The sequence below is a fragment of the Netta rufina genome, assembly GCF_964035555.1.
Source record: "Netta rufina genome assembly, chromosome: 5".
Classification (NCBI taxonomy): Eukaryota; Metazoa; Chordata; class Aves; order Anseriformes; family Anatidae; genus Netta; species Netta rufina.
The window spans coordinates 31,336,295-31,359,635 of NC_140128.1; the positions used below are offsets into that span (position 1 = coordinate 31,336,295).

A 23,341-nucleotide genomic window follows, 5' to 3' on the forward strand; every position below is an offset into this window, starting at 1 on the left:
GCGGAAGAGGCGCGGCCACGGGCTCCGTGCGGCGGGATGGCGGCGGCGGAGGCGCCGCGGTGCGGGGAGCGGCGGCGGCCTGAGGCCGGCTTGCTGCGGCTGCTGGCGCTGCTGCTGCTGGCGGGCGCGGCGGGCGCCGGGCAGCTCTCCAAATGGCGGGTGCCCGTGCCCATGGTGAGTGCGCGGAGGGCGGCCGGGGCGCGGCCTGGCCTGCTCTGCCCGCAGCCTCGCGGCTCCGGCTGGTGCCGGGCCCTTCGGCCGCACCGGGAGAGGAGGCCGCGGCGGGAGGCCGAGGGGGGGGCCCCCGTCGTTGAGGCGAGCCGGGGCCTGGCCCCGGGACACCTCAGCTGCGCTGAGGGGGCTGCGGCCGCCGGGGAGGCTTCCAGCGCCTCCCTGCTGCCGTGCCTGCTGGAAAATACATGGAGAAGCTCTTCTATTTAGCGTTTAACTCGTGTTTATCGGGCTGTGGGAGGGAGTGGTGGGTGTTTGCTGGGAGACTCATGAGCTTCGGGAAGGAGCTGAAAGGACTGGGGCTGGTGCTCCGGTTGTTTCTAAGAAGGGAGTTTGCTCGCTTGGATAAAGTCTAGGCCTTATCAGCAAGGAAGCGCAAATCGGTTTAATAAAGGGTGGTAAACTAATTCGGGTTTGCAGAACCAAAAAAAAAAAAAAAAAAGTTTGTCAAGCTCTCTTTAAAAGTAGATTGAAGGGGTGATGAAGCATGACTGGAAAATCCAGTAGTGCCGGCTCCTAATTGGTATTCACTTTCATTTTTGCATTAAGTTAAAACTCTGAGGGAAAATGACATTTAAATTGGGTGACATTAAGCCCACTAATGTCTCCTCCTCTTTTTGCCTTTCCAGGGGAAGAAGTTTTTTAACTTTGGGAAGATTCTCTTCAGCAACACCACCATTTTCCTGAGATGTAAGTGCTCCCAGGGCATTAACCTGCTCGTGTCGCTGTTAGACACAGTCCTTACTTTGCATTTTGGACTTAAAAGACTGTGAAGTGTTTAACGACACTTGCTGCAATGACAGCTCACCTCCTAGCACTGGATGAAAGCCACAGGTCTGATATGGTTGCGTTCAATAACAGCCTTGGATGTTCCCAGCTGTGGTATCTTTTGGCTGCAACGGAAGTGGATTGTTGTGTTTGTCCTGTGTGTGGAAAGGGTGAGATGGGCAATGGGAGTACCATTTCGTTTCAGGTCGAAGGTTATGAGGTGTGGGATGTGCTGAGCCCTGCAGTAAGGTGTGCTGTGTTGCCCCAGTGGGAAGTCTTGGCCCTGACTGGGTGACTGAAGCCAGTGCTTTTGAGGCCCTGTTCATTTTTTTAGGTGGACACCTCTGGCAGTTGTAAGGAAGTGGCATTGGACGTTATGACAGGTCTCCCGAGAGCTGTTTTCTCTTCCTGATCACAGTGTGTGTGAGTGAGCTACAGAGAAAATATTTGCAGCCCTCACGTTTTTTTTATTGTCTTGCTCTTTTCTGATGTGACCAGGGTTATGGGCTATGTAGGTCAGTGCACTAAGGAGTGTCTGTAAAATAGCCTATGATCTGTAAACCTGAAGACATTGCTGAGGTGGCAACTAGATGACAAAGGTGACTTGTGGAAGTGACTGATTTCTAATGGCTAGAATCTTTGCCATGTGCTGTGAGCACTTTTAAGGGGTTATTTGCACTAGTTGTTACCACTGATGAGAGGGACAAGCTCTTGCTCTCCTGATGTGAATTGAGTGGTTATACAGGTACAGCATCTGTGAATGGCTTTCTGCATTTGTGTTAAATGAGGAAATAAGCCACTTTAAAAAACAATTAGTAGGATCTGTGCTTTTGTTGCTTTAATACGTAGTTACTGCAGTGATTAATTTTCCTCAGTTATGAGGAAAGCAAGGTGGTAAGATTGACTGACGCTTCTTGATAAAATTGCATATTTCTATGCTCTGTTATGTTTACTATGCTTACCATATAGATTTTCAGTTTTAATTTTGGATGCCTGCCCATTTTAGGACTGTTTCAAAGGGAGCTTGTTAAAGTGTCTCCATTAATCTCATAGGAATCTGAAATAGGAGGCTAGTATTAAGGTGGTTATTAGTGAAGGATTAGGGTTTTCCCATTTTCCGAGTATAGCTCAAATGCTGAGTTTCACAGCTTGCATCAAGACAGCTGCAAATCTGATGCTTGGGGGAAAAGGAAGTGGTTTTCAAAGGGTATCTGGAAGTTTGGTAGGGTTTTTTTCAGCATGCTCATACTAATACGGCATGTGAGACTTGCAGTAATGTGTGATAAGTCTAATCATGAGGGGTACAACTGAAATAACCAAGAGAAAGAAGGAATCAAGGCATACAGAAAATAGATTGTGTTTGTTACAGGAGAGGTTTGTGGCAGATCTGGCAGTAAGAATTATATCTTCTGGCTCTTGGTGTAGACTTCAACTACATTCTGCTTGTCAGCCTTTGATCAGGGATTAAGCTTTAGAATTACCTGGGAAGATCTGTTTTACATACCAGTGTGATTAAAAAAAACTTGCATGAATTTAGAAAAGCAACTGTATTTCCTCCTGCACTTTTTCTTTCCCCTTCTTGATTTTTATGGTGTATATTGTGTGTTGGTATCTAATGCTCTTTTTTTTTTTTTTTTTTTTTTGCTTTTGACTGGGAAAACTGCCGCTGTTAAGTATTATCAGTAATGAATTTATTTTTATCTGCTACTTTTCTTAAGTGCTGTTCTTGAAGATACCTGGTTTCCTGTCTAGGATCATGGTGGAAACCCCGCTCTCGTCTATTAAATGAGGACTGTATTTGAGTTGAATATTGCTTGCTTTGCTTGAAAGCAAAGGAACTTCGATTTCTTTGTTGCTGAATTCAGTAAATGCCATGGGTGCCTCCTCTGTTTCTTAGAGTGCTTCTTCTCAGCATTTCTGTGGTGATTGCCTAGATTGGTGCATTATTCTGTTTGTGGCCTGATTTGCCTTTGGTTGTTGTTGCTGCTTGCTGAATATAGAGCTTCAATAATCTGATCTATTTTTAATAGGTAAAAATGTGATTAAAATATATTTTTTAAATAATACTGTTTCTTTGTTGCACTGTTATGCGTTATTCCTCACTTGGTCAATTTTATCAGAACAGCCTTTGTCACCAAAGAATTTGCTATCAGCCCACGTTATTGTAGTGTTTATGTTGCCTCTTAGTTTCATTGTTTTGCCATATGCAGTATCTAGGGCTATGTGGAGAACATATGTCTTATTTGCATGTACACCAGAAGGTGTCATAAGGAAACTGTTAGATTTTTCAGTGATTGCTTTCTTTTTGCATTCTTTTTTTTTCTTTTAATCTTTGGCGTTGGGGACTCAGTTTGTAGCTCTATACGTAGGGCTACAGTTCCTTAGGTTTAGAAGTCATATGGCTTAAAGTCAGTTCCTGCTCCTTGGCAGGGTCTTCTAACTAGTTGGATATTTTTTCTCTCATTTGGTCAATAGGGAAATGTTCATTAAAAGTCCTCCACATGTAACAAACCTGTGGGTGTGTAGTCTGAGATAAACCTTCACTGTGAAGTTGTGGGGATTTATTAGCGCTAGAAACATACTGTCAACTCATTGATCTTGTTTTGCCATCTGTTGAGTGGCAAAACTGAAATATAATCAGTAAATGGCTCTTCCAAGACTGAACAATCACTACTCATTTCGTTTACGTGTGAAGTTTACCTTCTCAACATCAAATTTTCTTCATCAGACTTTAGTTTTGGTATGAGATATGAAACATTTTGTCATGATATTTGTTTCAGAAGTACATAAAATCTTGTGTTTCATCTTCCATGTCTATTTGTCTTAATATCAAAATGGCAAAAGTTGCGTTATTGTGGTTTTAGGTAGCATTGCAGCTTTGACAGTGAGCTAATTTATGGATGGATTGTTTGTCTTTTGGGAGTGGGGGGTGGATGTTGACTTGCAAAACTTTACGTTTCCTTATACTGTCTCGGTGGTGTTATCAGTTTGTTTAGGTATTATTCAAATATTGGTGTATTTCAGTTCTGTGCAAATCACCTTTAGTATTAACTTGTTCTTAGCTTTAGACACCTGCTATGTCCCCCCAAGTGTCTTAGAAAGGGAAATAATGTTGTGTATTGCGATCACTGGGAGTTCCTGTCATCTTGTTTGGTGTTTGCAGTTGCTGGGATATCCCTGGTTGTCTCAAGAAAAAAATAATTCCAAATGATCTTCAGCTCTTCAATGGAGTTAATGTGATGTTGTAGTCAAATTCTGTTTTCCATATGCCTTTTTTTTTTTCACTGAACACTAGTGGATTATTTGAGGAGACTGTTTTTCTATTGTTTTACTTTTTGCATTTAAACTTAATTACAGTAGTTTGGCACAGAACGGAAGAATGACATGGAAAGGTTGTCTTACATGTTCTTATCTTTTTAGTTGAAGGAGATGAGAAGGCTTGTGATTCCTCCCAGGGTTACAACGTTACTTGGTACTTAAGATACTCTGATTGCTACAATGAAGTCTTCAATTTTGGGGTAAGAATTGTGTGGAAAAACATGGGTTATGATTTTTAGCAGTTCTGGGGGTGAGTAAGCAGTTCTGGGGGTGAGAGGATTGGATATTTCTTGCTTGTGTCATGTTTGTTTGGTAGGCCTAAAGAGATGCATCTCTTCAGTAGTTTCTGTATCAGTGGGAAGAAGTTTCTGTATCAGTGGGAAGGTGATGAGAGAAGAATTGGTCTACAGCTGTCTGGAATTACTGACCTTTTTTGGGTTTTGAGTAAGGTAGAGGCATTTATCAGAATTATTCTAAAACCATAATTTGAAATAAGGACATCAACTCTAAACTGAAGTGGGTGAGTTTATCTGTTAGATGAGAACATTAATTACAGCAAATAGAAAAAAAAAAATAAGATGCTTTATTCTTAATTCTGTTCTTTCCTGCATGCATATTGTAAGTATTATTGACTTATACAAAATGTCTTTCAGTGTGTATAATGTCTCTCAAATGTGGTAGAACACATCTGTACTGTTTGTAATACATTTTTCTTGTTTACTTAAAATATTAACTGTGATAGTGGTTAACTACTAGCCTGGCACAGTTCTGAGGCCTTTAATAGAATGATTTGGAGTTTGCTCATGTAGACTTGAGTTTGCACTGGCTGCTGCACCTCTCACGTAGGAGTACTGAGATTTATTTATTTTCGATTGGGTATTAATACTTAAATCTTGTGTGTGTGTGTGTATAATATATGAATAATATATGCTATTTGTGTGTGCATATATATAGTATATATGAATATTTCATATATTTAAATATGTATATATATATAAACAAAAATATATGGAGGAAGACTAGTCATGCGTGGGCATGATGGCTTTTATCCTAATAAATTCTGCTCAGGAGTATATGCAGAGGGAAGATTTGGCACTTCCCAGGTCTTGCAGCTGCCTACTCAGATGAAACATTTGATATAATGGATGCCAATGTAAATTCTGTTCTGTGTTTGGCAGGAAGAACAGGCAGAGTACTATTTTGGGACTACATCTGAAGAACATCCGGGTTGGTCAGGATACTATGCCACAGCTTCTCTACTGTTTTCAAATTGCTCTGAGCTCTTCAGGCCCCAGGTACGGGTAGAAATCTTATTCCACTCTGTTCTATTGTACAATAACACAGAGAAGATGATAGTTCCTGTTAAGTGCATTATTAGCTTATGTGAGGACCTCTGAAGGTTTGAAGGTACTTTTTCCCTGTTTCCCTTTTGTCAGAGAAAAAGCCCTGCACTTTAAAGCCCAGTGCTTCTTTCCATATGTGATTCTGTGTTCCATGTTCCTATTTCACTTAACACTAAGAACTGGCCTACAGAAGTCTACTGCTAGAAGAGGAGCGTGTGTCTCTGGCTACAGAGTGAATCTCTTACTGAAGTTAGGTCATTAAAGGACTGGGACTTTTGCTCAGATAATGATCGTTTATAATAATAGAAATAAGTATGTTGCAAAATAAATATTATCAGTGTTAAGTAACCTAAAAAATGAAAAATAACTAGTGCAAAAAGTAGCTGAAACAAATCAAATGGAAGAAACAAGAAAATGTGACATAATGTGCAAACATAGCCTCCAGGGAAGATATATATCACCAGGGGAAGCCGTGCAGTCGTACTACTGACAGTGCCAATGTAATCGTCTGTGTTTTATGGTGTACTTAAGGATTCAAGGTAAAGTGGACAGCATTGTGCCTTTACTGAACTACTCCCCCTTTAGACAAAGGGGTGTGGATAATGACTGCTGCAAATTGTCTAAGTATTGAGTCTAGCATTTTTCTTAAAAATGTGTGCCTAAATGTGACTTGAAAAGGGTTTTAATGATGTCTCTTGCAAGCCTCTAACTCCTTTGATATGTGAAGATGGCTTGAAAGGTGTTTTTTTTTTTTTAAATCTGTATGCTGCTTGCTTTTTGTCTTTAGTAATATGAGAAATGTCAGTACTGTTTTTCTGTGGTTTTATAGAAAAGCTCGTGAGGGCTTATATGTGTAATGTGAACTGAGGCATCTACTTAACTAAATGTTCAAGTTGGTGAAGCAGGTTTTTTTAAGTCTTTAAAAACCTCCAATTCCTTTTTGAAGTCAGCTGAAATTTTTAACAGAAGTTATTCTTCCCAGGTATTAATTTCTGAAGTTTGACATAAACATCTCCTTTTGGTTGTTCAGCTTTGTTTCTTGTGGTATAGCAATTTCATTAGATTTCAAGTCAGGAGATATCAGTCATTAAATTTCAAGTTCAGGAGAGTTGGCAGAATCTGGATCCCTAGTAAGCACCCACTTGTCTAGGGACTTCTTTTTTTCCATAGACTGAGGCAGAAATCTTCAGATTTTGTTTGGGTCTGTGTAGATTTCATCTAGTGGTGGAGATAGTCAACAGATTCTTATTTTGAAAGAGAAATTAATTTCGCTGCTGTCATGTCTGAGAGTCTAGTTCTAAAAATAGAGACCTGTTGTCTGAGGGGGGAAAAAAGCAACTCTCAAATTACAGTATTATCTAAGTAGTAGTATTCCTTCCACAAATATAGTTGTTTGATTTAAAGAACTGAAAGCTATTCAATACTGCTTGTCTGATAATCCTTCCTTAAACTCAAATTTACTGCTCTGGTAAAGTAATGCCATATTAAACTGTAATGCCTATAAATGATGTACTTCTTTTTTTTGATCTTTCAGATTTTCTATAAAGAATTTGTTCATCCAGAGCCTCTCTCACCTGAGAAACAAGAGGTATGCGTTTTTTTTGTTTTTTTTTTTTGATGAATGAGTGTAGGAGTGAAATAGAATTTTGACCTACTGATTTATCCTTTTTCTGTTTTTTTCTCTAAGGGTGTAAAAGATAAGAAGGAGAGCACAGCAAATCACACAATGGTGGCAGATAAAACTGTATGTATATTGAATTTAAATGTAATGTCGAAAATGTGGAATCCAGCATTTTTTTCTTATTATTTTTATATTTCTTATTCTAGAGAAAACTACCAGTGTTTACAAGTATAGTGAAGTTGTGTGTGTTTGGTGTGGTGTGTGTGTGTTTTTTGTTTGTTTGTTCGTTTATTTGGGGGTACATATATGAAGTAACGCAAACAATTCAAACTGATGGTATAAATCAAAAAATAAAATTTTTGCCAAAAAAAGTAATTTAAAGTACGTAGACTATATTAGCTTTAAGGTAAGTAATCAGAGATATGATCTAAGTGATCGCTAATGGTCACTAATATTTAGGGGTTACATTTGTTTTCATCTTGGCCTAGTCAATCTTTTAAAATATTGTACCTAGCAAGTTGAATGATTTCTTTTGAGGTTTCAAATCTGTTAGTATTTATATTATGTATTTTGATTGAGCCTTAGCCAGGAATTATCAACTTCACACTGCATTTCCTGGATGCCAACAAAGAAAATATGCTTAACTCCATTTGTACTAACAGGACCATTTACCTTAAAGTTAAAATGTAAATGTGCGTGACTGTAGTAATAAGGAATCAATGCAGCAAGAAATGGATATATTTTAAAGGCAGAAGTAGTGTACAAAAAAATATTTTCATCGAAGCTTAATATGTTTTTAACTAAGCATTTCAACTTCAGTCAATATTAGCATTAACTTTTTTGATGCATAAAATGCTGGTTGCTTTAGGTCTTGTAGGCAGGAGGATTTGTAGTAGAAATGCATGGTTTTAATACTGACGTTCTCTTGGAGAGGCCGTTATAAAGTCTTGAGCTACTTCTACAATGGTCTTGTAAGCAGTGTATGTCTAGGTAGTCTTAGTTTTAACCTTAACTTCTTGTATTATTGCAGTTTTTGAGATGGCTGGAACTTTCTCAGTTGTGGAACTAATGGTTTTGGGTACTGGAGCTCAAAATAAATCTCTTTTGTGTTTTGTTTTATGGTGCAAATATTTAGTCTGGGCAAGCTTTCTCATTCTTAGTTTACTAGCAGGATTTGAATCTTACAGGTATGAGGTTAAAATCTAGACTCTTAAAAATATTGTGTCAGACTAACTTTACAGTATTATGTCTCACAAGTACATTCAGAAACTGCATATAAAATATATATTAAGAAGTTTTAGGCCTGGCAAGAGATGAATTTAATATTTTTACATGGAAAATATCACTCATTTATGGAGAACATGCTTTTGTTGTTTTTGTTTGTTCCTTTTTTGGTGTGTTATCTACGTGTAGACATTTTATTTTCAGGAAATGAATGCTGTTATTAAAACTTGGCGAGATGGGCCATATATATTTATTGTACAAATTGGAGCTATATCTGCAAAAGATTCTACTACGAAAGTTAAAAGAACGGAGAAAACAACACCTTCCTCAAATGTCAAAGAGAAGCTCTTCACAAGTAAGATAGCTATTAATACAGTAAGTTAAAAATAGATATTGCAGTTTTTGGTGTCTGTCATTCTGCCTGTGTTCGAAGGTACTTCTTAATACATACTATTCAGTTCTTTTTCATAAGACACTATCTTTTGCTTTATATAGTTGTAAATAGTAGCTACCACAACTCTTCATCTTAAGAAAATAGGTGATTGCTAGTGTTTGGAAGATCCTACGGCTCTTAGTCTGTCAGTGTAATGATGGAAGTAAGGAAGAATCCTGAGTAGTTCAATTTTGAGGTTTGGTATTTAATATCCAGACCAACACAGTGACTTATATTAAAGAGCTTAAATAGTTTAGAATATGTAATTTCAAAGTGACAACAATGATCTTTATTATAATATATTTAACTGTATTGATAATGTATCCAAATTTTAGCGAAGTTCTAAAATTCTTACAATAAGTTGGAACTTCTGTGTTTTCTAACTTCACTGTTACGCAGAAATCTCCAGCACAAAGTACTTTCACTCTAAGTGCTACCATAAGTTAATCAGTAATGGTGCATATTAAATGGATTTAATATAATCTAATTAACTGAATGTGTTATGAATCTTGTATTTTAATCAAATAAGGTTAAGTTAAATTTAAAAGCTTGCCCATGTGAAGATTTTCATTTCTTTACACTTGAGGAAAAATCATTTAAGTACTTTATCCTGGCTTCCTGTTTTTGCTTCTTGTTTAAATTGGTTATTGTATTGTCTTTTGACAGTGACAGTAGAACTGAAGGGGCCATATGAGTATCTATCACTTGCAGACTATCCTCTGATGATTGTAAGTAAACCAGCTTTTCTTTGACCTATAAAGCTGTCAGTGGATGTAAATCTCAAATACTCTCCTTCCATACTTCAGGATACAAAGCCTGTAGCTTAGAAGAACTAATTTTAGCAGAGAGTTTTTTTGTGTTGCATATAGGATTGAGAAAACAGATGCAAATTGCAGATATTTGACTTAAAGCCTATCAGTTTGTCGTTCCAGAAGGTAGCGGTACCATTAACTCTAAACTGAGCAGTTTTACTGATGTTTGTTTTTCTCCTTAGCTCATATCTTAGAAAAGTAGCTCTTTTATGTCTTTGCTTACAGCTACCCTTTCCTTTGTCATTACTTTATTATTTTGTAGCCTCATCTCCCTCTTCCACCAGCTGTCTTCCATGCCATGATAACGTACTCAATACTGCCTTACAATGAAAGCATAATTGCACTACAAAGAGCTAATTCCCCTTCAGAGGGATTGTTGACTTGATCATTAATTGCTTCTTTTGAGGAGGCTAAGAAAATGAAAGAACTTATCTAGTGCAGACAGACTTTAGCTGGGGATCAGTAACAAGTAAGAACTGTAGGCTGACTATTGGCAAGTAGCCTTTAAAGAGGAGAGCCTCATTGCATTTTTGAACCAGATGTTTTACTCGCTGCAGAAGTGAAAGCTTCAGCAGTTCTATTGCCAAATAATTCACTGGTATGAATATTCCCACGTGTCAAGTCTAGAAAAAGGTTTCTGTCTACATATTTCTGTAACAGAATGTCTGAATGTGAACTGACGTCTAGATCCTTAACATGTGAACTGCGTGGATCACTCTGGCATGTAAATGCATTAAGGATTAGTAAGCTGTTCTCCAAAGGGAGATGTTTTCAGTTTGTGAAGGTTTCAGAGAATCTTGCAGCCAACTTTAGAGCTTGCTTACTTTAAAACAACCAACCAACAAAACAAACAGACAAAAAAAAAATACAGACCACCCTCTATAAGAGGAGAGTCCTTGATTATCACTGTCCTATACTTTGGTTAGGTAGTTCCTGCTATTCGTTTCATATTTTTCTCTCCTTCTTATCCTTCTTTTTCAATTTGATTGTGCTTTGTGGAAACTTAACTTGCCCTGGTATGCTGCTGTGATTTAAAAAATTCAGCACTGAGTAGCGTTATAGTAGCTAATTGTTCAGTATAGGAGATATACTATGAAAGTTCATCTGAAGCACATAATGCTAGATTGGAAAAATCACAAGATGATAACATTTAAATGGATTTGGGGCTTTCTTTTTTCAATTCCAGATTTTTGACTGACCAAGGAAAGCTTGGTCAAAAACTGAGTTGGCTAAAAATTAGCTTTTGAGAGCTGTCAAATTACTTGCACAGAGGAAGTAGAGCCATCAGTTGTTTATCTTTGTTCTGTGGAATGGTGTGTAAAGGGGACTCCTAAGTTCATTTGCAGAGTATTAATTGTAAGTGTACAAGGAAGCTAGTAATATAAAGAATAATGTATGAGAAGGCGCAGGGTTTTTGATACTTGATCTTTTGCCAAAACTCTTATCTGAAGTTTTTTTTTGAACATGTAACATGTGATACTATCTTTAAACATTGCTTGTGAATAGATTGGCAGATGGCTTTTCAAGAGAAATTGTTCAGAAATTCAGTTTCTCTGAATGTTTGTTCTCAGTAAGAAACTAGAAGAAACAAGATTGTCACTGTAATAGAATCTGGAGAAGACAAATGAAGCAATGTGTTTCAAACCTTTAAAAGTTGATATTCTTGGTGAGAAAGTAGAGTTACCTTACATCTGTATTTCTCATTTTTGGTCTAAGGGTCCTATTTTTTTTTTGCTTCTCTTTGTGTAATAGTTTTTCATGGTGATGTGTATTGTGTACGTGTTCTTCGGGGTTCTATGGCTTGCGTGGTCAGCGTGTTACTGGCGGGATCTCCTGAGGATCCAGTTCTGGATTGGTGCAGTTATCTTCCTGGGCATGCTTGAGAAAGCAGTCTTCTATGCAGAGTTCCAGAATATCCGCTACACGGGGGAATCAGGTAGGTAACAACTGCGGTTCGCAATTTCATTGATGAGCATAGCACTAAAGCCTTATGCTAACATACACTGAATTCGGGTGACAAATGCATTGCAAGTATGTGATTACTTGAGGATTGCTTCAAAACAAAGAACAGGGAACAGAGTTTCTTCATTTTTTTTCATATACGATGCTTTTTAGCATCTCTTGACAACCTGTGCTCCTCTAAAATTAAAATGCTTTGACTGTCTCTGACTTCTGAATGTAGTATCTCAGGAATATAGAATGCTAGATTCTTGAAAGTATTCACTGTAATGCTTGCTTGAGCTTTAGTACAGGACTTCCTAAGTGTAGTTTGTAATTCAGTTTTTATAACTGGTATTAGCCTTGGAGACTTTGAAATTCCTTGTTTATCATGGCAGCATTGTAGATAAACTTTTGATTTTTTTCAGCCAATAGCCTGATAATTCATTTTAAGCAAATCTCTCTCTCCCTCAAAACAAAACACCTTTGAGATACTATTTTTGATTTGTTTAGCATGGATGCATGCAAATGAAGGTAAGTAAACTTTCATTATGACTTTTTTATTAGTCATACCCACAGTGCAGAAGGTTTTCATGGTGTACTTGCTTGGAAGATCTTCCAGACTGATCTTGTGGATAAGCATTTTACGGATCACTTGCTCTTCACTTTCTTTGGACTTGATTTTTCACTAATGTGCTATTGTGTTGTTGTTTTTTTTTTTTTTTTTTTTTTGTGTGTGTGTTGTTTGTTCCTTTTTAACAGTAAGAGACCTGTGTTTTCTGAAACCTTGCTCTCGATGTGGGAAATAAAATTACTTAAATTTAACAGCCTACTTCCTGAAACTTACCGTGTCTGCTGTCATACTACAATCATATGCAGTATTCAGTAAAACCATAAGTTACATTTTTCATAACCTAGCTTCATTCTCTTTGCTTTTGGTAGTACAAGGAGCACTAATACTGGCAGAACTGCTGTCTGCTGTGAAACGTTCACTGGCTCGAACTCTGGTCATTATAGTCAGCCTGGGATATGGAATAGTCAAGTGAGTAATTTTGTTACAGGTGTGGAGTGGTTGATTGTATTACAAGTCTTTTCAATGCTGTTCTTTCATGACTTACGGTAGTATTCATCTCCCTGTACTTTGCTAGTAGAAGTTAGGTGCTCCAGACTTTTTGATCTGTCAGTATAGACATACAGTTTGATGTAGGGATTGCTCTTCTTTACATCCTTCTGCCTTCACCACTGTTGAGTAGGTTTGTCTCACTACTGAGATATTTCACTGACTGCAGTGGGAGCTTTTTATGCCCCTTTTGGGCAAGGAAGAGCTTCTAGAAATAGGGGAGGTCATGAATTGGTATTAAGGATCTGCTGTAGGAGATTTCTGCTGACAAGATGAGCTGTTCATCTGTCTGCCCTCATCTTGTATCAGGTGGTAAAATAACATCTCATGTGGCATTGGGAACTTCCAGCAAGTGGAAGTATGTTTGGCGGAACTTGGGAAGAAAGTATGGGGCTTCTTGAAATGGTAATAAAAAGCCAAATAGGTTAAGTGTTACCAATCTCTTCCTTAGCCATGTCATAAGCTTATAGCACCATAATAAAATTATTTCACTTATCTAGTAGTGCCTTATGTGCCTCTTGCCTTACACTAGACTCAAGCTGATGTGACTTCGTTCTTCTTCTCCACTTAATCTAAACTTCTCTTTGTTTTCCTACAGGCCTCGCCTTGGAGTTACTCTTCATAAAGTAGTTATGGCTGGAGCCCTTTATCTGTTATTTTCCGGCATGGAAGGTGTTCTTAGAGTCACAGGGGTCAGTAACTGCTGCTTTTTTTTCTTTCCGTATACTACAGATGCTACTGTCTTATATACCAATGAAGAGTCCCAGGGCTATGCTGAAAGAAGAGAACACAGAGTGAAGTGGTTAAACTCAGACTGTAGATGAGGATTAATGGGATTACTGGTTTTAAGATTCTTTTCTATGCATCAGTGCATAATTTTGTGAAATTTTAAATAATTTTCATAACTTTGTGATTAGCCAGGTTTCATTCAGTTTGGGTGGGAATGGATCTTGGGGTATTGAGTTAGATCCAGACCTAAATGTACAGCTTAATTCACTCGGCCATGATGTTTTTTTATATTAAAACAAAAAAAAACCCACACAACCCAAACCAAACCACACAACAAAAGAACTACAACAACCAAACAAACCTTTAATTTTTGAGGCTGGATCTGGGGAAGTGCATGTGAGTGGTGCTGATACTTCTTTGAATCTGTAAGTGCATCTCAGGGTGTGAATTTCTGTTGTTTGTTTCTTTGATATCTTGGGACAAGGTATTTAACACGTTATATATTTGGTACTTTTTCAGTTTTTCTATGACACTGTGGCTCTGATAGCAAACTTGGCCCTGTCCTTGATTGATGCCTGTATTGTTTTGTGGATATCCTTTCATAAACTCCAGAATGTTAAAAACTTGCAGAATTGTTTATGTCTAACACTTTAAAAGCAATGAAAAGCGGTTTGATTTTGTCATTTGGAACTTCATTAGTTTTTCATGGATACACAAAGGCAATTTCTGCCACTTTCAGTAAAACCCATAGATACTGGTGGAGCATGTAGTTCTTCTATGGATGATGTAGAAGAGTTCGTTACTACATTTCTAACAAGCTGACTGCTGATTTTCTATAACAGAAGTGGCCAGACTGTATCACAACAATCATCTCTTTTTAACAGTGCTAAATTAACTTCATCTGGAAAGTAGTTCTTGCCTTGCTGGTGGAGAATTGGGAACTGACTGTGCTGTAGTCTGCTTTTGTTCTTTTTAAACCCCTCTGTGCATCAGGTTGAACACTTGTTTCAAACCCTCTATTTCTGTAGTGAAACTCGGGAGCATTGTGGTGCAGTATTTGTGGTTTCTTATAAAATAGCCTGACACTACTCATTTCTTCTATGCCTTGTTTCCTTTTCGGTTTGTTCTTACTGGCTCTTTCTTTGTCTCCAGGCCCAGAATGATCTTGCCTCCTTGGCTTTTATTCCCCTGGCTTTCCTAGATACTGCCCTGTGCTGGTGGATATCCTTCACTATTTTACTTGGTGGGGTGTGTTTTCTTTCAAATTTATTTTTTGTGGAGTTGTTTTGGCTGAACTTTTTTTTTTTTTTTTCCTTTTTAAATGAGCTTCAAGCATATGTTCCTTCTACTTCTAGTGAAGTTAATAGAAACTCTATAACTGAGTGTGCAGGTAAGCTTTTGCTTCAGCCAGTGCAAAGCAAACCAAGAGCTGCTCTAACACATCTACTGGCTAACTAAACAAACTAATTAAGTCAGTTATCAGTCTCTGTTTATTAAAGAATCAAATTAATTTGTTCTAATGTGACACTTGAACAGTACAACAGTAATAACCTTGGGAGAATGCCACTTGTTTTTGACAAAAGGCTTCTTAGCAACAACAAGCCTGAAATTTTTGTAACTTTCAGGTAAATTGTCATGTACTTCAAGATTTACCTTGAAATGTGACAACATGGCGCCATGACAACATGGCGCAAAGTTAACTTTTCAGTGTCGATATATTGCATCCAAATATCCATAATATTGTAACTTGAGCAACTGCTGTCAAATGCTGACCTCAAAGCAATGCATAACAAAACCCCCTTATAAAGCATTTTTAGCTAAAGTCAATTGCAAAAAGATTTAAAACATGAATTGCTGCCCAGTTATGACCGCTCCATGTTTCTCTTATCACAGTGTCTCCTCTAGCAACTTGTTTTATTGCCTTGATTTTTTTTTTCCTTTATCAGAAGGACATCTGACGCCTTTTGTGGAGGAGTGGACCATAGTCCAACATAGGTGTTAGGATAGCATGTTGGTGTGACAAAAGCTTTAGGCTACTAAAGTGATTAAATTGCATGAAAGGGATAGATCGAGCTGTTTAGCATCACTGCCAGAGGATGACCTTCTCTTCTACTGTGAGTCTGGTCTATATTTTTAGAGGGCTGTGCTGGGGGGGTGGGGGAAGCTGTTGTTCCTAAGACCAGTGTTCTCCTAAGTCTGTGGCCAGCTTGTTCCCTCAGGTTTTCCTTGACTTTCCATACATATTCATCAGCTTGACTCAAACAATGAAACTGCTAAAACTTCGAAGGAATGTTGTGAAACTCTCTTTGTATCGGCACTTTACCAACACACTCATCTTGGCAGTAGCAGGTAAGTAGAAAATTACATGAACCATGTAAGAGCACTTGCTATTTCCATATATAGCTCGATTTGCTCACTAAAGCAGACTTTTCAGTTTAGTGACTTTTCTGTAAATGCAATGAAAATGTTAGAAATAACACTTGAGCCATTTCTCATTGTGGGTTGCTGTCAAGTGTTACGTTGATACTTAAGAGGTAGTAGATTATTAGTCAGCAAATCGGTTAGAATGGAGTGCTTTTGTTCCTTTTAATAATCTTTTGCACCTGGCAGTTTTATCCTGTGTTATTAACGTCCCAGTGGTAGTTTGTACCAAAATCACAGTATCACTATGTAGTATGGAATTTTAAGGTGTCTCCGGGCTGTGCATTACTGAGATCATTTTTTTGGTGGTTCTTCCTCCTTAGGTGACGACTAGAGTAACTCTTGGAAAAACTTATTCTTTGTATTGTAACATAATGTTCTGCTTATTTTCGGAAAGAATAATAGAGAGAGGTTCAGCCTCTCTACAGGAGTGATAAACTGAATTCCAAGAATAAATCTCAGTGCTGCTTTGCTTCTTTCATGTATTTGGTAATGCCATCTACATGATGAGCAGAAAGCTTCTAACCGCTGTACTTTATCTTTTTTTTTTTTTTTTAACTTTAAACAAAAAAACAGCAGCATTCATTTAATTGAAAGCTCTGATTGAATTCCTTGTAGCATTTGGTTCTTAGTCATTATAGAATTCTCTAATAAAGGGAAGTCTCACCTTCTAAAACTGTGGTGAGAGCTTAGTTTGTGCACTGAGACTCTTATGTGTCAAGATCTGAATGCTTATCCATTCAGATGGATCAAATGTTCAGTTACTTCAAGGTAGCTTTTGTTTGTCAACCAATAATGAAACCATGGTTTGAAAAGTAGATGAATACAAGAACAGTAAATAGGGGTAAGGATTTTGGTTAAAATACTTTCTGCTTGACTTATGCCTTTTGTCTCTGGCTTGTCAAACCAGTAAAAAAAATACTCTGGACTGTGCCTAAACATCTTGATACGGTCGGTGCAATAAGGCAATCTCGTGTTTTCCAAACCTAATGAATTAGTTTCCAAGAATTTCACTATTTAACTCTTCACCCTTTGTTTGGGAAACACAACCCTGTTAGTAGTATACAAACACTAACATACTTTGTAGTAGTACTAAGTAGCTTGTTCGTTTTTAATCTTGCAGCATCCATTGTATTTATTATCTGGACAACCATGAAGTTCAGGCTGGTGGACTGTCAATCGGTGAGCTTATACTGAATACTTTCTGTGGTTGGTGCCTCTTGATAAGTTTAAATTTGGCAGTGTAAGAGGTGAGACTGGGGATTCTGGAACAGATTTTTCTGTGGATTATGTCTAGAGTAGCATACCATATGGTAAAATTCACAGTTAAAGGAAGTGAGCCTCTTTGTCAGATGTCTGTAATTCATCCTTGGAAAGAGCTTGGGATGTGGAAACTTCTCTCAACTTTTTCTGTTTCTGTTGCTGTTTTCCTTGACAGGACTGGCAGGAGCTGTGGGTGGATGATGCTATCTGGCGCTTATTGTTTTCAATGATCCTTTTTGTCATCATGATTCTGTGGAGACCATCTGCTAACAACCAAAGGTTCAGCTTTTCTAAACTGTTTCAAAAAACAGGGTTTTTGCGGGAATCCTTGTATATCCCAAAGAAGTCCTCAGGGATGACTTCAGTTGCAGTATACTGGTCCATAGCATCCTAGCATAGGATACTAAGCAATATATGTAGGGCCTGAGAAAAGTAGGTGGAAGAAGTCACATAGTTAAAATTCAATCTGTACTTGGTGGTGACCTTAGTTGAAAAGAAGTTGCTTGAACTCCTATGTAGCTGAGCATAGGTCTACAAAACAATGTGCTACACAGAATAATTAAGTGATGTGAATGTCAATAACTCTCTTAGGTGGCAATACATGTTCTTCTATAACTTCCCTTCCCTCCTAAAGGTTTGCTTTCTCACCGCTGTCTGAAGAAGAGGATGATGATGAGCAGAAAGAGCCGATGTTGAAGGAAAGCTTTGGTAAGAGCAAAATTTCTTTCCACCTCTTTTGCGTTGGAAACATCTGTTTTTTATTTCAACAGGTAACAGCTGTAAAAGTGGAGTACGTGCTTGCTTGTTGCCATTCATTTATGCAGTTGCAGAGGAATATTGGCTTTGTTTAGCATTTACATTACATGTTTAATCCTGGGGTTTTCAGATGACACTGAAGATGCTGTTACGGTTGTTTTTACTATATCTACTTAAAAAAAAAAAAAAAAATCCATATGTGATGACAAAGGTCTCAAATACTTTTGCTAGACAATGGGCTCATGCAGTTCCTCTTCTTAAAATTTAAAGAATCATATGTATTACGTGTTCTCTGAATTCTGCAGAAATGTCCAGTGTAAACATATAGATGGGCCTTGAAGCAGTCCTGCTTTATAACACAAGGTGGCACCTTTCTGTCCATTCACCCTCTCCTACTATAATAACCTCTGCCTCCCATCTCCGTACATCTGTTGTCCTTGTAACAAAACCATTTTATAAAAAGGGTAGGGTGATATATACTCGCTGCTGCTGTCTGTCCTGAAATGAGTTTGCTGGGATATATCAGTGCTGTTTGATTTACTGAGAGCTAAGAAAGTGTGTTATCTCCTCAATGTGTTTGCCAAATCAGCTGTATTAAATCAGCTGTATTGGCTGTCTGCCAGGCTGGGAGATGTGTGTTGCTTCTCAGCTCTTAAACAAGGCTGCTCAGCAGTCAGGAGATAAAATAAATTTGGGGAGTTGCGTATAGCACAGAATGGCTGAGGTTTGAAAGAACCTCTGCTGCAGTCACCTGGAGCAGCTTGCCCAGGACCATCTATGTCTAGATGGCTTTTGAAGTATTTCCAAGGAGGGAGATGACACAGTTGCTGCTCTCTGAGCAGCCGTGTCTTTGAGCTTTATGCTTTTTATGTCTCATCTAGAGAAAAGGAGTAGAAATTGATATTTTCTAGGTAAAACTGCAAAATTCAGGACAAGTAAGTATTCCACCTCTCATAAAGTATCACAAGCCTTTCAAATAAGAAAAAGTATTGTCTTAATGAGTAACTTGTTTTTCTTAATCATTGGATTAGATGAACACTCAACATTTTCACTTACAGTCTCTGAGCAATTAGAGTTTAGTTACTACAGTCTTTTTTCCCCTTCTTTTGTCTACAGAAGGAATGAAAATGAGAAGTACAAAGCAAGAACCAAATGGGAATGTGAAAGCAAACAAAGCTGTAAGTATGTCCTCCCCACCTAGAGGAACATAGCCCTTTTGGCTGCCCCTAGCAGTAGCTCACAATATACAGTTTTTGGCCTATAAATATGAGTTTCCAGGTTTGCTCTAGAATGGGAGTGAGTCCAAGTATTACATGTGTGTTTACTTGCTTTACAGAACTTCTGTAAAGGCTTCTCATGTAACTTCCTATTAATGCCAATGGAGAATTTAGAATGCAGTCTGTTCTTCAGGAATGCTTGCACAATGCAATATAGATAAAACTTTTTGTCAGGCTTACAGGGAGGCTGAACCATATTTTAAATAAACTGCCTTCTAATCTTGAGATTTTTTGACCAGTTATTCAAATGGGGTGGTGTGTGTATTATTGTAAATGATGTCGTGAGGGCCTGTTTTGCCTAGTAGCTATTAGAGTATTACAAAATCTCATCTAAATTGTTAGCAAGTTAGTTTTTTTCCTATTGGAATACTTTCTCTGTAATTCAGAAATCAATTTGAAGGCTTTTCGTCAAGTAGACTGAGAAGAAAAAGGTTTGTATCTGACAGCATTTTGGGAAAACTGACTCTTGTTTTCCATTTAATTTCTGCACTTGTAGCAGGAGGATGACCTGAAGTGGGTAGAAGAGAATGTTCCTTCTTCGGTGACTGATGTGTGAGTATTTTTGTAGTCACAATAAAAGTGGGTTCCTCGGACATAGGGCATTCTAATATATTTGTGTTCCTATAACTTCCTATAACCTGTATGTGTTCCTATAACATGCTGCATTTACACGAACAGATACTGAGTTCAGCCTGGGTTTGGCCTCATGACTTTTAGTGTGCTACCACCTGGCTTTCTGTAGTCTGTCAGACTTGTAGTTCCTGCCACTTGAACGCATGCTGACTCAAGGAATACCCTCTCTGACTGTGGAGCCACAGACTGATTTGTTTGCACTTCACTAAAGATAAAGAAAACAAATCTAGAAAGCAAAGGACAAACAAACCCCATCTTTTTGTTCAGTGCTCTGAAAATTTATTCAAGTATTTTTCTGGATGTAAACTGTGGAATTTCATTTAGCTCTGTACTTGATTTGGTACATCTGAGTCATTTTTATGCTTCTGGCAATATAGTCAACTGTATGTGCAGTCCATATCTGTTCTGCTTTTAATACTATTTTTTTTATATCCTAAAAAGGTCAGTGTCTGTCTAAATTCTTCATAGCAAAACAGAAGGTGACAGATGCTTCATGTTCACAAATCTGAACAGTGAATTTTGGCAAAGAGTCTAGATTCAAGTAGAATTCTTCTGCTTGAAGTCAATTAAAGAGAAGAAATCAAGCTTCAAGTGGAGGAAAGTGCAGTTTCTCAATTAAATGTGTTTTCCCTAGTCTAGCACTTTTTTTTTTTTTTTTTTTTTTTGAGGAATGGTAGGATTCCTTAAGGACAAGACTGGTGTAAGCTAGGAAGGCTCACTTTCTGTTCTTTAAAGTATGTTGATCGTGGCTGTGAAGAGATGAGATCCCAGTACATAGGTGGGAGGTCATTGTAGCTGAAAAGGCTATGGTACCAGTGTAGCTTGTGTGGTTTGTGGGATTTTTCTAATAACAAGGTCTCGTATTGTAAATGTTTCATATTGTAGATGTTTTCTGTGTGGTGTAACATTTTTTCTGTATTGCAAAATGCTCCTTTTGTAGTTGGAGCCAGACTGGTAAGATACTATGTGTGCAACTTGTTTCTTGGCAACGTGGAAATTGTTCAGAAGGTAATGAGAAATTCAGAAGCTGTGATGAAATAATGTTTAAGCTGTGAAGGTCATTGATAAGATACTGCTTGGGCTCTTCCTCTTTTTGTGTGTATTTCTCTAATTTCTATGTGTTTAATTGAAAGGTCTGTCTTTGTTACTGCTCTCCTTTGCCCTAAAAAGCTTAAGGTAGAAAATAAGGCTGAGAACAGTTGTCAACATACGCTCTCAGTAGGTGCTTTAGCCATATTAACAATTTTTGTTTCCCTTGCAGTGCGCTTCCAGCTCTTCTGGATTCAGATGAGGTCAGTAAACAAGTCTTTAGTACAAAACAGTCTTCTGACATACCAAAGGAGTCAGGAGTCAGCTGTTAAGGACTTGGCTTATTAGAACCGGCATCTGATCTTGGCAGTGCAGTAGTAAAAAACAAGGGGAGGGATAGCGGGCACAACTATGTTACAGCTTCTAAGAATACAAGTAAGTTGTAAAGATTTGCTGCTTGCAGTACTTATGATTTCAGGGATCATTGTACCTTTGTTGAAGAACACAGTTAAGCAGAAAGAAACCATTGTTTTCTGGATTACAAGCCCTTCCTGCTGAAGACTGTACCTATGCAATTTTTTTTTTCCATGCTGGGTTAGTTCTTGTTTTCCCAGTCTTAGTTTCTCCTCCTTTCTTTGTTATGTTGAATACTTACGGAGACATACGATGCTGTGGAAAAGCAAGTGAGCTGTATGGCTCGGAGAAAGTTTTTGATTAACATTGTGGGTAATGAATACTGTTAGAACTTTTTGTTGCAGAGATATTCTTGGCATCAAGATACTGTTAAATACTGTAAGAGGTTTCAGTCAATTTAAAGAGCAGTATAATAAATGTAGAAGAAATGAAATGTTTGAAAGGGGAGTCTGTATTAAGCATTTGTGGAGCAGAAGCAAAGAGCACAAGCCATTAGCTGGTTAGGAAGAGTTATTTCCACAGTAGTGGAAATTGTGATGTGGACATGCGTGAATGATGTGACCTATACCCTATAATCCTATGGATGAAGAGCTTGTGGGTGGAAGGGTGTAACTTTTCATTCTAGAAGAAGAGGTGTATCTGCCTGCTCTAAGTTGCACTCCTGTGGTAAAGTGCACGTGAGCGTGCACTTGTTGTGAATGTGCGTAGCATACCTCCTTATTACTGAGTAATATATTTCTATTGATGGAAATGACAGAATTGGGATTTTTTTTATTTTGCAGGAAAGAATGATTACACACTTCGAAAGGTCCAAAATGGAATGAAGGAGAAGGCTTTTGTTGTTGGAAGTGGAGACGCCTCTTTCAAAGTTGCTTGGTGGAGCAAGTGCATCCTGCTGATTTGTTTCTTGATCACAGCCTTGGAAGTTTGATGCTTTATTGTCACGAGGATGTCTTGCTGTGGAAGAAGTTCACAAGGACATTGATAAACCATTTGGAAATTTTGAAATTACAAAGTTGCTGCAAGTTTGGATTTTTAAGCAATTTAAATGTGTACTATTCCAGCACCTTCTGTAACTTTTCAAATATTTAATCTGTGAAACTAAAATTCCTAATGTCTGCTTGAGGAGTTTATATTTCAGTGTTAAAGTTGACAACGTGCAGGTGAATTGCCTTTACCTTTTTTGGTGGAGGGTGGGAACAGATAGAAATAAGCACTGAAGAAACAAAAGAGTTGTTTTCTGGTAGGAAAGGGCTTAGGCTGTTCTGTGTTGCATGTCCAACATGAATGAGAGGTTTTAGAGAGAAGCTCCCGTTAACTAAGAAAATTAAGATGTCAGAAGAGAGATATTTGGAAAAGTTACAGGGATAGGAGTTTTTAACAAAATCAAGTGCAATTTTATTCATAACACTGTGTAAGAGATTTTCTATTTTAAAATGCCATTGACCTGTAGGTAACAGTTGTGTAGAGCTAACACTTGTTGTGGCACATCTCATTGCCGGCAATGTGGTGGATGCCTGGAAAAAATATTTGCCCCTACGTTCCATGTGTTGCATGGTTTAATTAAAAAAAAGCAAAAAATATAACAAAGAAAAACCAAACCCACTCCTGCAATGCTCCACAAGTGCTTGACTATTCATGTTAAGCAGATACTAACTAGACATTTTGGCAAACCTCTTCATCCCTCCATGTGTAACATCTCACACCACCCAGTCAACACTCCTTTATGAGAAGATGGCATTGCTTTCCAGAGTGTGTCAGCACTGCTGCACCACTTAGTTTACTTGGAAGAGGCTTGGATGGGACTACACAGTGCTGGGATACTTTACTTTCTAATGTCTGTTTATTGCCTCTATTGGAAGTGATTTGATGATGGCCTTCCTGTCCCAGTTGGTCCCTTTGGCCAAGAGGTACTCTGATAAGATCATTGTGTTTAAGTCAATGCTGTAGATTTTTATTCTATATAATTGCTTTTTTCTCCTTTTCAAATGAAAAAGAGCTTTTGGACAGT

General features: G+C 38.0%; 1 protein-coding gene across 2 annotated transcripts; it reads left to right on the forward strand.

The window, feature by feature from the left end:
* The first annotated feature begins 9 nt into the window (after window positions 1–9).
* TMEM87A (transmembrane protein 87A) lies at window positions 10–23,341 on the forward strand. Of its 2 annotated transcripts, none has more exons than XM_084287525.1 (20): window positions 10–174; window positions 861–921; window positions 4,420–4,517; window positions 5,496–5,612; window positions 7,195–7,248; window positions 7,348–7,404; window positions 8,695–8,860; window positions 9,605–9,666; window positions 11,503–11,686; window positions 12,631–12,730; window positions 13,407–13,500; window positions 14,690–14,758; window positions 15,778–15,886; window positions 17,082–17,140; window positions 17,397–17,500; window positions 17,856–17,929; window positions 19,094–19,155; window positions 19,751–19,806; window positions 21,149–21,179; window positions 22,113–23,341. In XM_084287525.1, the coding sequence occupies exons 1-20, from the start codon at window positions 37–39 to the stop codon at window positions 22,152–22,154; spliced, it is 1,737 nt and encodes a 578-aa protein (XP_084143651.1). In that variant the 5' UTR covers window positions 10–36; the 3' UTR covers window positions 22,155–23,341. The 2 variants fall into 2 exon arrangements, with proteins under 2 accessions (XP_084143651.1, XP_084143652.1); XM_084287526.1 differs by having other exon boundaries at window positions 8,710–8,860.

Excerpts from the sequence above, each read along its gene's own strand:
- TMEM87A (XM_084287525.1), top strand. The coding sequence starts at position 37 with ATGGCGGCGGCGGAGGCGCCGCGGTGCGGGGAGCGGCGGCGGCCTGAG. Across the intron at positions 7,249-7,347 it reads TCTCACCTGAGAAACAAGAG|GGTGTAAAAGATAAGAAGGA; the intron begins GTATGCGTTTTT and ends TTTTTCTCTAAG. Across the intron at positions 17,501-17,855 it reads CCATCTGCTAACAACCAAAG|GTTTGCTTTCTCACCGCTGT; the intron begins GTTCAGCTTTTC and ends TCCCTCCTAAAG.